The sequence below is a fragment of the Ictalurus punctatus genome, chromosome 13 (assembly GCF_001660625.3).
Source record: "Ictalurus punctatus breed USDA103 chromosome 13, Coco_2.0, whole genome shotgun sequence".
Taxonomy (NCBI): domain Eukaryota; kingdom Metazoa; phylum Chordata; class Actinopteri; order Siluriformes; family Ictaluridae; genus Ictalurus; species Ictalurus punctatus.
The window spans coordinates 1494442-1510316 of NC_030428.2; the positions used below are offsets into that span (position 1 = coordinate 1494442).

Here is a 15875-nt window from a genome sequence, read left to right on the forward strand (position 1 = left end):
TCTGAGTGACTTTTCTTGTGCTTTTGGGTCAGTAGTGGTGAACGTCTTGGAGTTCTGGCATGGAAACCTTCAGCATTTAGTACGCGCCTTACTGCGCTCACTGAAACCTCAGTGCCTGTTACACCAAGTCACTCGACGGTTTTTCACAACCTGCCTTCTCAGAAATCTGCTTGCAGCCATTGATATCTTCCTTTTTCTGCCCCGTCCAGGTATTTCATTAATTTTCTACCCCTAGCCAGTTCAGGTATTTCATGTGTTCCAGTTCAAGCACACCTGCTGCAGCTAATAAATTCCTTGTTTAGTTGCATCAGGTGTGCTTGATACAACACCTGTTTTGCATATGTGTGCTGTTGTGAGGGATTCTATTCGGGGGGTGAATAATTTTGAGACTGGAGAAATCATTACAAGTTGCATTTTCAGTTGAATTTGGGGAAACCACTTGAAGTATTCGTTGTGTCAAACTATTTCAGTCGCTCTTGTTTGATTTGTTCATTGCAAACAGCTGAAAGTCTGTACATTCTGACAATAAACCTGATGTGCAATGGGGGTCGAATCATTCTGACCACAACTGTAGTTTGACACTGGAGACTCCTTCCATTAAATAAGTGTTAAATAAATCCGATTGTTGTTTTCTTACCCCAGTGTTCAGAGATTCAAATGTAATCATTCAAGTCTTCTGGTGTTTACAAAACATGGCCTCTGTTTTCCTTCCTTGGCCTTTACGCTTTCCCTCCGTCGCCATCTGATCTGCAACACGGGAAATCGTTTGGCCAGGCAGAAACTTGTAACATTTGCAAACTTGTATTATTGTTTATGTTTGAACCAGGTTTGACTTTTCGTCCTTTCTGTTGAACAACACCGCGGATGTGCTGCGCTTACAGTAAACCACGTATTCGACCTGATTAAATACCCTGTGTGTGATGAGGGCTCTGCAGGTTTCCTTCATGCTTCAAAAGACGACATTGTCTCTGTAGCTTTACGGTCTTGAGTTGGAAATGAGTTTGGATTCTGCTCTCGCTTGTCATGATCGTACAGTATGCATCTACTGTGCCGTGCAAAAGTACTCACCCCTTTTTATAAATCGCTTCAACCTGGAACTGAACTGGACTTTGAGATTTGAGTGGCGGTGGTAGCTCAGCAGTAAAGGCTTTGGACATCTGACCAGCTTTGAGGAGTGACCACGCCGTGTCCTGTGAACGGCTTGTCTCATTTGACCGGTGGCTCTTTCCAGCTCCTGTAGAATTATCCTTGGCCTGAATAATGCACTCTTTATCCAGTCACTGACATAAAATCCCAATAAAACCCTTTTCTGTTTCCGGTTGTATAACTATAAAACCACCACAAAAAAATAGACCTGATGTTGCTGATATTAAATAGAAATCTCGCAGATCATGATTCAAATAATGTTTCCTTTTATCCAGCTACCTGATTCATCAGTCACCATTATCACCACAATTATTTATTTATTTATTTATTTATTTATACCCATAGAGTACAGTGACACAAACCTTACATGGTTTTTAGACACTTGGCATGTTATGTGTGTAGAGCATGTGCTTTTATTCCACATGATTTGTTTATTTCAGTGTAATTATTATTATTTTTTTATACGATTCATTTATTTTTATATATTTTTTTTACACACATCGTTAGTTTATTTTCAAATGATTAAAAAAAACACGACACGATTAAAGACGATTCATTAATTTTCATATGATTTTTTCCCCCATGGTTCATTTTTTCCACGTGATTTATTTTTCTCATGACTTTTTTTTTTTCACCCACTCCAGGCAGTTCATTTAGCTTCACATGTAATGTTTTATATGATTCATTTATTTGCACCTGTGATCTCTCCCACCCCCTTTTTACACAATCATTAGGCCTACCTACTAGGAACTAATTCATTTAACATATTGATTTTAACTTTTAAATTATCTGGAGCACAAGATTTTATAATATTGGTATAAAGATATAGAGATATATCTGGCACGCGGTTTGGGGCCAAACAGTGAATCCAAACATTTTGTGCAACAGCCTACTAACAGCCGCTAGGTGTCGCCAGACGCGCGCAGATTGGCTCACAGCGCCTAACGATGAACAGGTGTGGTGAATTCATGTCAGGTGAGATGATGACCTACTCCGTTATTTATTGCACTTTCCGAGGGGGCCCTTATCTCTGTGTGTGCGCGCGCGCCTATATTGATGTGCCATGATGTGCGTCTCGAGCCTGTCTGTTTTCACCATCTTCTTTGCTGTTGTCTCACACTGTAAGTTTCAACTTGGCTCTGCCAACATGCTTTTTATTTCCCTCTCTCTCCTCGGGCTGTAATTACATGCACAGCTTCATAAACTCTCTCTTGTGTCGTAGCGTTTGGTTCTCCAGTGGCGCACGAGCATGGGAGGGAAGCTGGTGTCGTCCTAGCGCGATCCGTGGAACCTGAGCCACGTGGGTGCACGTGATGACCGTGTAAACTGTTGCATGACTGAACCCTTCCCTACTCTGAGGGTTGTTCTGTCTTTGTCTCTCTGTCTTCCTTTTGTGTATGTAGATTCCCATGCTTCAATCACCCTGTGAAAGTGATGCTCTGGGATGGAAATGAATTGGCTGCAGGATCTGGATTAGTAATGCTGGAGGTGTGACCCTGGATGTTGAGGGGGGGAAGGTACTCTCTAAACCTGCTCAAACAAGTGCCATAAATGTTCATAGCTGGAACCTTTTAGTGGGTGCCATTTTATTCTATACAGTGCTGCTGGCTTCTGGTTGGTCAGAAGGTCTTGATTGTTCTATAACAGCAGCTGTAAATCACAGGTTTATATTAATGTGCTTATTTGTATGATTTTTTGCATGGAAGTGTTTAACATTGGAGACTCCTTCTGTCAGTGTCAGCACTTTGCAACAGTCTGAGGTAAAACTAACTTCTCTAATACAGGGAAAGTGTTCAGGATGGAAGTAACTTTAATAATTGAAGTAGGAAGTAATCTCTAATGTACAACTTTTCAGTTTAAAAAAATGCTTTTTTTTTTTTTTTTTTTTCTCTCTAGGAAAGGGGTGCTGAGGGATATTCCATCTCTCGACTCTGTTGCCTCGCTTGGTCTGTGCACGAGTTCACGGACGATTCCTCAGATGAATGTATGGCTCTGAATAAATATCAAATTCCTGAAAATGTCTTGCTGGCTCGTCTTTCTCTTGGCCACGTCTCAACTCCATGAACTTCTCCAGCATGCTTGTGTTTAGTGCCAAGGTTGTTGCTCTTCCCAGTGGAAATGAGCACTAGTACACTAGTGCAGGGGTTATCAAACTACTCAAGTGAATGATAAAATTCCTTTATACAATATTGTCTATAGAGCATTTTGCATCTGGTCCAAGTGGACTCTTTAAAAATATACATAAGGTTTAGCTGCATATGCTAAAGATTTCCTTACTGTGGGGGGGTTAAAACCAGCCTAAGTTTGTCTCTGCTGGTTTAAGCTGGATGTAGTTGTTTAAGCTGGTCTCTCAGCCTGGCCAAGCTGGTGTTCAGATACTTCTCAATAGTGGGTCAGCTGACTTTCCCAGCTATGACCAGGCTGGGAGACCAGTCTGGAGCTTGGGCTGGCTTTAGCTTTTTTTTTTTAATTTTTTTATTTATTTATTTTTTAAGCAGAGTTATTGGTGATGGAATGGAGACACTTTCTGGCCGTACAGTAGATTTCTGTAGATTTGTGAAACCACTTGTGCTAAAGTATGTGTTGGGGCTTTAGTTTTCTGTGTAAAGAACTTTGACTTGAGCTTAAACAATAATGGTTAAGTGGAAAGTGTGGGGGAAATGTCAATCTAGGTCTGGTGACTGGTAAAATCAAATGAATGGCAAGTCAATGCTTTTAACAAGACCCAATCTGTACTGAGGTAAAGAATGTTTTTAGTTTGTGCCTGCCCCCTCCCCTTTACTTCACTGTTAATGTTCCCACTTATCTCTCATCTTGCTTACACAATTCAATCTGTGAGCTAGAACAAAGTCATGCAACTGTTACAGTGGTAATGAAAGTCAAATCCACATTGTTTGGAAAGAATGTGTTTTAATAGTCTCATTTCCCCAGCACATAATGGATTTTGCTGCAATCTGATATTAAACCATGGTTTCCTATCAAAGGAAGCCAGGACCCCTTAACCCATGATCCCCTAAAGGTGCCATGAAACATGCTGAGTGCTGTGATCTTATTTTGTATGTTGACTTGCACACTTCCTTTTGAAGTGAGAAGTCAGTGATGGAGTTTTCAACTGCTTTGAGATGCACCACATATCCTAGCCATGTAAGGAGAATGGCTTTACCCACACTGGTCCACTTTAACAAGGATGATCATCAGTATGAAGTAGCAACATTCTAGTATTGAACAGCCCCAAGTTGGTAAAACTCCCCTCTGCCAACTTACCTGAACTACTTCGCCCTCCTCCAAACAAATGCCAACCATTTTATTCTCCTCCAAGCAATGGCTGGGAAAACTGGTGAACCATGTTTTATGTTTACTGTAGCTCAAAACACGATCCTGAGGGTGGTGTTCATTCTAAAGTGAGTTTAACTGGATGAATTTTCTTTTCTAGAGATATGGTTGTTCTGGTGTCCATAACACTTAATTTCAGAGCCATTTTAAGGAACCCTGGAAGAACCTTTCTGAGAGCAGCACTCACTGCTTTGAACTTTTGAAGCATAAGGAACATAACCGATTTTCCATTAAAGTATTCTTTTAAAGCAAGCTGTGTAAACATTCAAAAGGACAAAGTTCTGTCTGAGGAGCGGGGGGGAGAAGAAAAGCTAACCATTTGCAGGGTTTTAGCTGGCAGGTTTTCTTTTCTGGCCCAGATGTCAGAATACAGTGTGCTGAGAGGATGTGATTAACATGCATCCCTGTTCTCTGGATGGAAAAGTGTATGGGAGCTCAGTGTAGCTGCTCCGAACAATCCTGAGAGTTTAAGAGGCTCTGAACCTCTGGGAGAACGTGCGTCTGTGTATCGCAAAGTCATTAATTTCCTGACATGGTGTCACGGCAGTTTCAAAGGAGCCGATTGTTCCACAAAACTCCAGTCACACTCTTCTCACTGTTTAAACGAGAGGGCAAGTCGCTGCTCATCACATAAAGAACTCTTTAATGAACATAAATCTGTTCCTCACACTTGTACACACACACACACCAACTAATTGTTCAGGCCTTTTGGCAACAACTGGAGCTCATGAGGTCAGGGTTTGAGAGATTGTTTCACAGATAAAGGAAGACAGAGGGTGAATTTATTCCAGACAGAAGGCATGTTCTCGAAATTAGGCTAGCATTTAGACTTTGGTGGTTTGAAACAGAATTTTAAACACACACACACCTTCCTATATAGAAAGCAAGAAATTAAATGGCCATAGAAAACAAATGTAAGTTACATGTAGCGCAATTAATTTTATTCTTCGCTTTCGCTACGAAAGTTTGCAAATGAGTTGACCATAACAGTGACTACGTTTACACGGACAGCAGTAATCTAATTATTGACCTTACTCTGCTTAAGATAATATTGTGATTAAGGTGTTTACATGAGTCGCTTTTAGAATACTCCTGTCATGTTCCCGTTTTACATGTTATAGAACATAATTAGATGAACAGCCCACGTCATTACGTCACCGCGCCACGCCGTCCGACTCCCTCCAGAATTTCACGTATCAACATACGGTTCGTCTTCGTTATGGTACCGAATACAGTTTTGGGTGTTTTTATTTTTCATTTTTTAACGAACGCTTTAAGTGCAGTTCATCAAATCATGCTATACAAATCATGCTGTACGTGCTAATAGAGAACTGCTTGAAGCCGTGGGCTGCGTCCCAAACCACGTACTCACCGTCTATATAGTAGCCGAGATACATGTATTTTTCCCCACTACAGGCCTACAGTAGGCAAGTATGCGGTTTGGGACGCGGCCGAACTCTCTTGTTTGCCGTAAAACGGTTGAGCCCTGCCGTGTGTGATCGTGTCCTGTCGCAAAATGCAGTGAAAACTGTCACACGACATTCATAATGTGATTAAGCTGTTTACATGTCTGTAATACACGTCCATAATGCGACTAAAACAAGAGTACTCCACCTGTCTTAATTCGATTATGACCTTAATTAGATTAAGGTGATTAAAATGGCTGTTTACATGGTAGTTTCTTAATCAAAGTATGGTCTTAATCGGGTTAAGAGTTGATTATTGTTGTCCATGTAAACGCAGCTAATGAGACTTTTGTTCGCCAAATTCGCTGGCTAGTTAGCGAGACTGATTAGCAGTCGTTAATGTTTTGCATGATTTTTGACAAGTTTACCTGAACAAAAGTGCATTTAACAATCTCTCTCTCTCTCTCTCTCTCTCTCTCTCTCTCTCTCTCTCTCTCTCTCTCTCGGATTTTGATCTTAAATATGTAATAGGGTTAATTTTGTTTTCTAAGCACAGAATTAGCAAATACATAAAATGCAGCTGACTAGCATCCATGCTAATGATATTAAATACATTCTTTTAAAAGAAGATATATATATATATATATATATATATATATATATATATATATATATATATATATATATATATATATATAGTTTACTTTATGTCCATAAGTTTGGTGAATATGTTCAGGTAATAAGGTTGACTGAAACTGAAATGTAAAAATATTTTTCATAGCCATTAATGGACACCTCTTGGAAAAGGATGTTTCAGTCAATTCAATGAGAAAAGAAGAAAAAAAGATCCGAATGATAAGAGCTGGAATTCCCATCACTAGAGTTCATTATCATAAACACCCACAATATGTGTTTGTGCCAGTAAGTGCCGTTTCCCATTTTCTTTGCTATTATTCCTACCGCAAGATGGCGCACTAATCCAACAGCGCTTTCATTCATTTTCCCAGACGATTCAGGAGCCTTCTTCAAGTTACCAGTAAAAAAAAAAAAGACTGAATGAATACTTTTCTTACAAATGTTTCACTGTATGTTTAATACATTGTGTTTGGATCACCATTACGAATCGACTCCCTAATAGCTCAAAACATTATTAAACACGTTGAAGGTGTTTCTGGTGCGACTGGAACGTGTTGGATGGTAATCACCTACCCATGAGTGAGATCCTACTGGTTCTGATGGTGTTTAATAGTAATCAGGAAATCCCTTATGGAAATCTTTAAGAATCTGAAGAAAACCATTAAGCTAATTCCTATCACCTGATGGAAAACATCAGAGATTTGCACTTGGTTTCTGGTGATCTGTAATGGAAGTGCAATCGAACGTGTGGTTCCTATAAAACTGTATGTGTGGGAACAATGGACAGGAGATGGGAATACAGCCTGGATGGGACGCCCGTGCAGAGATCTTCTAACTTCTAACGTAACTTCCAGTCATTTTAAGAAAGCACTTTCTTCTAGTCAGGGTCACGGTGGATCCGGAACACTGGCCGCTTGGCAGGAACACAACCTGGATATGACTCGGACACAATGATATGTAAAATACAGATCAATATTAGTTCATAACACAGTACTGTAAATATCTGCCTCCTGTAGAAACGCTTTACAGCGTCGCCATTAAACCTCTACTAGAATGTATCATCTCAAAACAGCAGATTTCCAGAAAAATCCTTTATGGCAAGCGTTATCAATGCTGGTGATTTACTTCAGGACAGACAGTGCCAGAAGGAATGTTTAAAAAAAAAATAAAAAAATACAGCCTAAAAGAGGTGCAGCTTTAAATCAGAAAACGTGGGGAAGAAAAGCAGTTACAGCTGGGCCTGGAAACAGTTTCCCTGTAATGGAGTGCAGAAGAGGAATGGACCAGGAGAAAGGTCGGAGAATCAGGTCAGAGGAAACACAACCCTATGTGCACTTATTTACTTTTCTTAGATCACACCGGAGTCTACATTCACCAAGGAATTCCAATAATATGGTAGATCTGTAATGAGAATTATACTTATTTTCTATGAATGCAGCACTGACATTAGTCAAAATAAAGACTTCTACACTCTGGGGTTCTGTAATATACAGTATGTCCACTAACAATATTACATACAGTATAAAAAGCAATAGACGGTAGGTAATGCAGTAAATTTCCATTAGTGAGCCATTAGGGACTGTGCGCATTATAGTATAGTAGAGTACGGTATGAAGGTTTCTACACCTACATAGTGCACTATGTGTTGAACAGCAGTGCATTTGGGATTCAGCTCTCTTATATACTTTACGAAGGGTGTCTAACTGCAGGTTAGAAAACCTCACGTGTCAAATGTGATGTTTCACACACTTTCACACGTACATTTTTCATTACATCTAATTGTTACAGGAGTTATTACTACATGCTCTGCTCTTATGGATAGCAAACCATTGCAAACACAACACAAGTCTATCCAAAAAAAATATATCTTTTTAAATATAGGTGTGCAACAATTAACAACAGAACTATGAATTAATATGAGAAAAAATATATCTGAAGTATATTCCCATTGATTTTTTTTTTTAGTACAGCTTAATGACTAGGAATAGGAAATTGTTCAACTATGACTTCCTGTTTCACAGGGGTATCAATATGAGGTAACACAGGCCAAATTCCCTTACACTGTGTCTGAAGCCGCTCGCTCGTTCACTCACTCACGTTCCCCTATATAGCGAGTGGGTCAAGAAGGGAAGAAGTGAACGAAAAGAAGACAATCAATCGATAATCTGTATCATTTCACTTGGAAACATCTCGATCCAGATGTATTTTAATTAAGAGAAGTTGCGCTTACATTTGTAAAAGTTGCCGCCTCTGGTTTATTTTTTTGCGTTCTATCGCCGTTTTGCGTTGGAGTATGGGAAATAGTGCGTTGGCGAGTGTACATCGACTGTCCTCTCAAAATCAGAGTGCAATGTGGGTATAAACGAGTTTATGAACGTAGGGAATTAAGTTGTTCACTCCGAATTAGGACACCACTACAAAATGGCCGACACTCGATTATAGTGCACTGTATAGGAGATAGGGAACGGTTTCAGACACAGCGTTAGTCATTCATAACAATGGGTAAGAACGAGGAATATAGCTGTGATGTGCAGCAAAAGGTTGTTGAGCTTCACACAATGGGGCGTGTCTATAAGAAAATACCACGAGCATTGAAAACGCCCATTTCCACCATCAGGGCAATAATTAAGAAGTTCCAGTCCACTGGAAATGTTATGAATCGACCTGGAATTGGACGTGTGTCTATATCGTCTCAACGCACTGTGAAGAGGACGGTTCGAGTGGATAAAACATCTCCAAGGATCACAGCTGGAGAACTGCAGAAGTTAGTTGTGTCTTGGGGTCAGAAAGTCTCCAAAACTACAATCTGAAGTCACCTACATCACCACAAGCTGTTTGGAAGGTTTCAAGAAAAAAGCCTCTACTCTCATCCAAAAACAAACTCGAGTGTCTTCAGTGTGCAGACACTACTGGAACTTCAAATGGGATCGGGTTCTATGGTCAGATGAAACCAGAATAGATCTTTTTGGTAATAAACACAGAGGTGGTTTTGGAGCACACAGAGAGGTAGCCGTATGGAAAAGTACCTCATGCCCACGGTTAAATATGGAGGAGGATCTTTAATGTTTTGGGGCTGTTTTTCTGCCAGAGGACCTGGACATTTTGTTAGGATACATGGCATCATGGACTCTATCAAATATTAACAGATATTAAATGAAAACCTGACTGCCTCTGACAGAAAGATCAAATGCAGCAGGACAATGATCCAAAACATCATCAAAATCAACACAAAAATGGTTTACTGACCACAAAATCAAGATCCTGCCCTGACCATCCCAGTCCCCTGACCTGAACCCCATAGAACACCTGTGGGGTGAACTGAAGAGGAGAGTCCACCAGCGTGGACCTCGAGATGTGAAGGATCTGGAGAGATTCTGTATGGAGGAACGCTCTCAGATCCCTCGCCATGTATTCTCCAACCTCATCAGCGTTATAGGAGAAGACTCAGAGCTGTTATCTTGGTAAAGGGAGGTAGCACAAAGTATTGACTAAAAGGGTGCCAGTACATGTACATAATATTGTGTATCCAGCAGAAAGCAATTTGGGGCTCAGCTGTTTGGTTTCAGTCCCGCGTCCATTTCACTCAGCGATGCCTTTATGCACCGTCATCATCATTTACAAGCTCTGTTAGGAGCATTATGAGGGTTCCTCTGGCTATAGCCATTAGTCTCATTGAAAACATCATTTGTCTTGATCAGACTGGATTTTGTGTACTTTGTCAGCTCATCCACTCTCATTCTCCAGTTCTTGTCCTTAAAGCGGATTCATTTTGCCGATAAAACACAATATCCCAGTCCTTACTGGTGAGTAGAGACAAAAAGAACAGTAAGAGTGAGAAAACAGAGAAATGTCAGGAGAGAAAGAGGAAGAAAGAAAACAGAAGAGAGATAAAAGAAAGCGAAAAGGAAAGATGGAGGCAGGAACGGGTAGGGAAACCATCAAAAAAAAAAAAAAGACTGAGGTTGGACAGAAAGAAAGTGAGAAAGGGAGGGGATGTGACTGAAAAAGAGACAGAAGTGGAGAAGGGGACAGAAAGGATATAAAAAGAAAGGGAGAAAAAGAGAAAAGAGAAGGAGGCAGAATGAGACAGAGAAGAAGAAGAAAAAGAAGAGAGAATATGGACAGAGGCTAGAGGGTCATAAAGAAGACAGGAAGACAAACAGAGATAGAGAATGAGAGAAAGAGAGAGAGAGAGAAAATTGGAAAGAGCACCAGAAAAGACATAAAAAGAGGAGTGAGAGGGGATAGACAGATAGGCCTGGGAGTGAACGACAGCAGAAATGGTGTTGGGTCCAATAATGCTGTATCTACCCCCTCACTCTCTCTCTCTCTCCCTCTGTCACTTTCTTCCCTTTCCCATTCTCTGCCCTACCCCTCTCTTTCTCTTTTCTGTACCATGGTTGAAGCCCTGACTGTTAGCACTAACACGAACACCTGTAGCAGCATCGGACCCAACACCAACCACCCTCTGTCTATCCCCTCTCACTCCTCTTTTAAGAAAAAGAGAGAAAGAGAGAGCGCGAAAAGGTGGCACAATGGGACGGAAAGACAGAAGAGAAGAAAGAGACAACACCTGAAAGAGAGACAGAAAAGATGTAAAGAGGTAGTGCTTGAGAAGGAGGCAGGGGAGAAACAGAGAGGGACAGGAAAGACAGATGAGACTGATGTACAGAAAAGAGGAAGAAAAGGAAGAAAGACACAAAGAACATGAGAGTGAGAGAGAGAGAGAAGATGAAAGGAAACGACAGAATGGGGCAGAAAGACCGAGAAGATGAGAAAGTGACAACATGACAGAGAGAGAGAGAGAGAGAGAGAGAGAGAGAGAGAGAGGGGGGGGGGGGGGGGGGGGGGGGGGGGAGGAGAGAAAAGAGGAGTGCCGGATCATTTCCTCTCTATTCACTCGCTCGGTCCCCTGAGCCGTCACTCCCTCACTCTCCTGTTCTGCGCGTAACGAGCGCGCGCGTCTCCTCTCTCTCTCTCTCTCTCTCTCTCTCTCTCTCTCTCTCTCTCTCACACACACACTCTTCGTCTTTTCACTTTTGGACATCAATGAGCGCGCGTCTCGGAGCTCGCGGCCAGTGGAGAACTGTAAGCCGGAGAGCGCGCGCGTGCGTGCGTGCGTTAACTAACACAGAAAAGAGCGTGTAAACATCGCAGTAATGCTCACATCAACGCCTCACGTGCACCAGTGATTCATCATCATCATCATCATCACCATCATCATCATCATCATCATCATCATCAGTTTTCATTTCCTGGTTAGAGTCCGCGTGCACTTCAGAGGACGCGCAAAGAACTTAAACATGTACGCTGCAGTGCTCGCGGCAGTGTTCGGAGTGGTAAGCGCTCAACTTTCTCTGTGCGCGCGCGTGTGTGTGTGTGGGTTTGTGCGTGTGCGTATGTGTGCGCGCGTGCGTGCGTGTAGTGTAGTGTTGGTTATTTAGCTGCGTGCGTGGTTACAGGTTTTGACGTGAAAACTAGAACGACGCGCGTGCAATCAAGCAAAGCACGCGCAGTGTCAAACACTGCAACGCGTAACATTCACGTGCACAAAAGTTTGCTAACAATTTCCAAAGGGATTTAAGCAATTATACTTTTATTTATTATTTATTTATTTTTGGTAAATTGTTACCAATCTTTTTTCCAGGGTATATTTTTCCAGAATAGGTGTTAATTATTATTATTATTATTATTATTATTATTATTATTATTATTATTATTATTATTATTAATAATAATAATAATAATAATAATAATAAAGTTTTTTATGTGATTTTCTATGGTGGTGCGTTTTGAAATGCAGATCCTTGCAGATTTATTTGAGGCTGGTGCACTTGGACAGAGTCCACACGACCAAGTGAGCTCTGAAAGAAAATATGCAACGGCTGTGGTGAATTTCACTCCAGTTTAATTTCATACACGTGATGATGTAACACAGGGGGGTCCAATCTTATCCATAAAGGGTGCAGGTTTCCATTCCAACCAAGCAGAGTCTATTGAAAGCCAAGCTCAGCTGATTAAATGTTTGGGATCAGGTGTGGCTCCTGTTTGATTGGAATAAAAACCTGCACCCACACTTGCCCTTTGAGGATAAGATTGGACACCCCTGATGTAAGACAAGGCGCAAAACTCACACCTCGCCCTTAATCCTCATCTTCACCTTTATGACTTTTAGTAAAAATGAGCCTAATGAAAAATGAGTGTGAACAGGGTGCTTGTAATCATATGCAGAAAAATCCTGTAAATGTTGTAAACGTAAAATAAAAAGAAGTGATTTAACCATGACGGTGTATTCCAGATCTAAAAGTGCAGTAATCCGTGTAATGGATATGATTTGATGTTAGTTAATATGCTCTTCTTGTGTGTAAATGTACACGAGTAGGATACAGGATGAATGGAAGAGTTTGAGATTGGGGTTGTGCTGTGATGGCAGGAGAAGCAGGAGAGCTTGGGATCCTCTGGATGTAAGTTGCTTGAAGGTCTGAAGTAGAAGCCTGTGATTCTCAGAATGTCAAGCAGCAGCTTCTGATCCTCATGATGAAAGTAGGAGCTTGAGATCCTCAGGATGGAAGCTGGAGATTGAGATGCTTTGAATGAAAGGAAGAACTTGAGATCTTCAGGAGGGAAGTGGGATCTTGCGGGCCTCAGGATGTGAGATGGAGCTTGAGATTCTCAGGATGGAATTCTTGGGTCTTGGAAGGGCAGGAGTCGGATAGAAGTTTTTCGTTCCCCGGACAGTATAGAACCCTGAAAAAGGCAGGAACTCTTCCTCATAGAAGAGTTATTCTGACTTCTCAGCAATTGAGTTTTGGCAGGGAAACTGGTGTGCTTCCAATACAGACCGTGCAGGTGATGGAGTGTTATTTTTTAATTGCACACAGATGTTTTCAAGTTACATTTTAATAATTAAATGATGTCTTGCCACTTGCTTGTGTGTTTCTTCAATTCTGAGCAACTTTGTGGCATTTTATTGTGGCAGACGAACTGACCCTGAATCATCTGCCTCCACCAAATCTGGAGTTGGATGTTCAATAAAAAGGTGTGATGATAAAAAGGGTGACACACACCTTTGGCCATGTATTGCATTCTTAAGGGACGACTTGGTCATAGTCGCTATCCTTTTCTAAGAAAGTGTCTGAGATCAAGTCAGCAAGATGTTGGACGGTGTTTCAGCTATTGGTTTGGTACCAATGCTAAATTCCATGACACCAAGCTCCACTTGATGTACCACGGATCCTCTTTCGGAGGGATTACACACCCATGTTGCCTTTTCAGATAGCACCTTACCTCCAGACATTCCCCCGAGTATTGTACCTCCTAGCACCGGGGTAGGTCCCTGTGGTGCAGGGTTGCAATAGCCTAATGTACACATGTAGGTGCATGTTCATATTCAAGTGTGAGAAATCGTCCACGTTTTCAACATTAGTTCATTGTACACATTCTTGAACAATAAAATGTTTCTCAAATGTTTGTTTGCACAGCAATGATATTCTGAAGTACTCACGCTACAGAAGGGAACAGATGTTTCCTAAAACATGTTAGAGTGACTTGCCTCCTATTTCGCACTATCTTTGGTTCTGTAAACAGGTTTTTTTATTGTTGTTATTTACTCTGTCTGTGTGGTTGTATGCACCGTATTAGGTTGAAGTGGTTCCACTAATATGCAACAAATTCCCCCCAAATACTTACTCTATCTGGGAAAGAACATACTAGCTCCCTGGTATACAATATAAACCATGTTCAAGTCTACATCATAATGAGAAGCTTTGTAACTTAGGTTGAGGTCCGAGCCTCCGGGGCAGGAGCGGCCTTACGCCTCAGGCGTATTATTCTTCCGTCCAAATTGATGAAGAAAAGAATAAACTCTAGTCACCAGTCTATCATAGAATAAGAGGACTCACCAGTCACTTCTAAAGTTTACAAATATCCACCCAAGTGGATTTGCTTTATTGCAGAATAGTTTCAAGCAGGATAACAATGATCAATGCAGTAATTAACAATAACTGTCTTCACTACGAAATTCTTGGTAAAGGACGAACAGTTTCACACATAACATATAGTTTAGCCGAGGCACATTGGATCCTTAACGTCAGAATCATTGGTATCCTTAGCAACAAGTTAAATGTTGACAGGTTATGAGCTGTCCTTCAGAAAAGAGAAAAATAAAATTGAGTATACATCTGATAAGCATTTCTTTAAGCATGTGTGTGTGTGTGTGTGTTTCAGTCACTGAGCACAGGATGTTAGGCTAACCCACAATATCAGGTTGAGTCCACCTGTTGGCGTCATAATGCCTCAGTGACTTTTAATCAGTCGTATGTCAGGTATAGCATATAGGAGAACAAGGTTTGTCAGCATCTCGTTGTTCCATCACCTTGCAATTTTCATATCACACATGCAAGCAAAAGCAGGACAACGTCTTTTTTTTTTTAAACACTTGGTATTAATTTAGTTGACATGTACGCTAGAGCTTTGCTTAGATCATGTTCATGTGGGTCAGGAAGTGGTTTTTCTCCCAGTAAGCAGACTTGTGTACTGGTTGCTTCATTGACAGCAATCTTTTCTACATACATTTTAGTTCTTAAAGTTCTGTGTATTCTTTTGACTTTTCTTATCTGTTTCTGAACATCTCCATGGCACTCCCAAACTCGATCAGCCATTGCAGCTAAAGATACTGCAGGATCGTGTGGTAGTCGTCAGTGATCGGCACTTCCCAATGACTCTTTATTCTTCCCGCCTTTTCTTCTGCTCTTACCTTTCTTGTTCTTCTCTTGTCCCTGCCGGATCGTTTTGCAGTATGAGGTGTCGGATCGTCCTCTGAGGGAGGCTGTAGTAATATTCTGGAAGAAGTCACCAAGAGTTACAGTTTTGTTTCTGGGTGTAATTTGTTTAATTGTTGAGATAGGAGAACTCCATATCAGAGGCAGGGCCGTCTACAACAACATGTGTGTGTGTGTGTGTGTGTGTGTACGCATGAGAAATTTAGGGTGGCTCAGGGGCAAGGCGGTTGAACGTGAAATACCTGGCGGCAGATGTGTTTGTTTTCAGTCGATGTACAGACATTAAGGAAAGAGGTGAAGTCGAGTTTAGGGATTAAGACAGTTCCGCACTACAGTTCCTCCTTTTTTTCCTTGAACAAAGAATAAAAAGTAGGGAGGAGACATTTCATATGTCAGGTCAGGAAACGTCAAATAGTTCATGACGCCCGAAATCTCTTGTGCTACATTCATTTAATTTGCGTGCTAATAAAAAAGACGGGACGCTTATTTGTTTTCTTGTGTGCCATTTTTCAGGAAAGTAAGACAAATTATTATTATTATTATTATTTTTTTGACGGGGAAATGCAATTACGAA

General features: G+C 41.1%; 2 protein-coding genes and 1 long non-coding RNA gene across 11 annotated transcripts in view; all 3 read left to right on the plus strand.

The window, feature by feature from the left end:
• Window positions 1–15875, plus strand: part of LOC108273581 (pancreatic secretory granule membrane major glycoprotein GP2) — a 200006-nt gene that overhangs the window by 15671 nt on the left and 168460 nt on the right. The window lies entirely within an intron of this gene.
• On the plus strand, window positions 2157–3164 carry LOC124628834 (uncharacterized). Of its 7 annotated transcripts, none has more exons than XR_006983548.2 (5): window positions 2157–2267; window positions 2369–2446; window positions 2550–2720; window positions 2853–2906; window positions 3043–3164. It is a non-coding gene; the product is annotated as an uncharacterized LOC124628834 (long non-coding RNA). The 7 variants fall into 7 exon arrangements; XR_008397788.1 differs by having other exon boundaries at window positions 2550–2663; XR_006983549.2 differs by having other exon boundaries at window positions 2550–2634.
• Window positions 11434–15875, plus strand: part of ngfrb (nerve growth factor receptor b) — a 38869-nt gene continuing 34427 nt past the window's right edge. Inside the window, exon 1 of the mRNA XM_017482901.3 lies at window positions 11434–11860. Within this exon, the coding sequence (XP_017338390.1) occupies window positions 11825–11860 (36 nt within the window). The 5' untranslated portion in view covers window positions 11434–11824. The remainder of the gene's footprint in view (window positions 11861–15875) is intronic.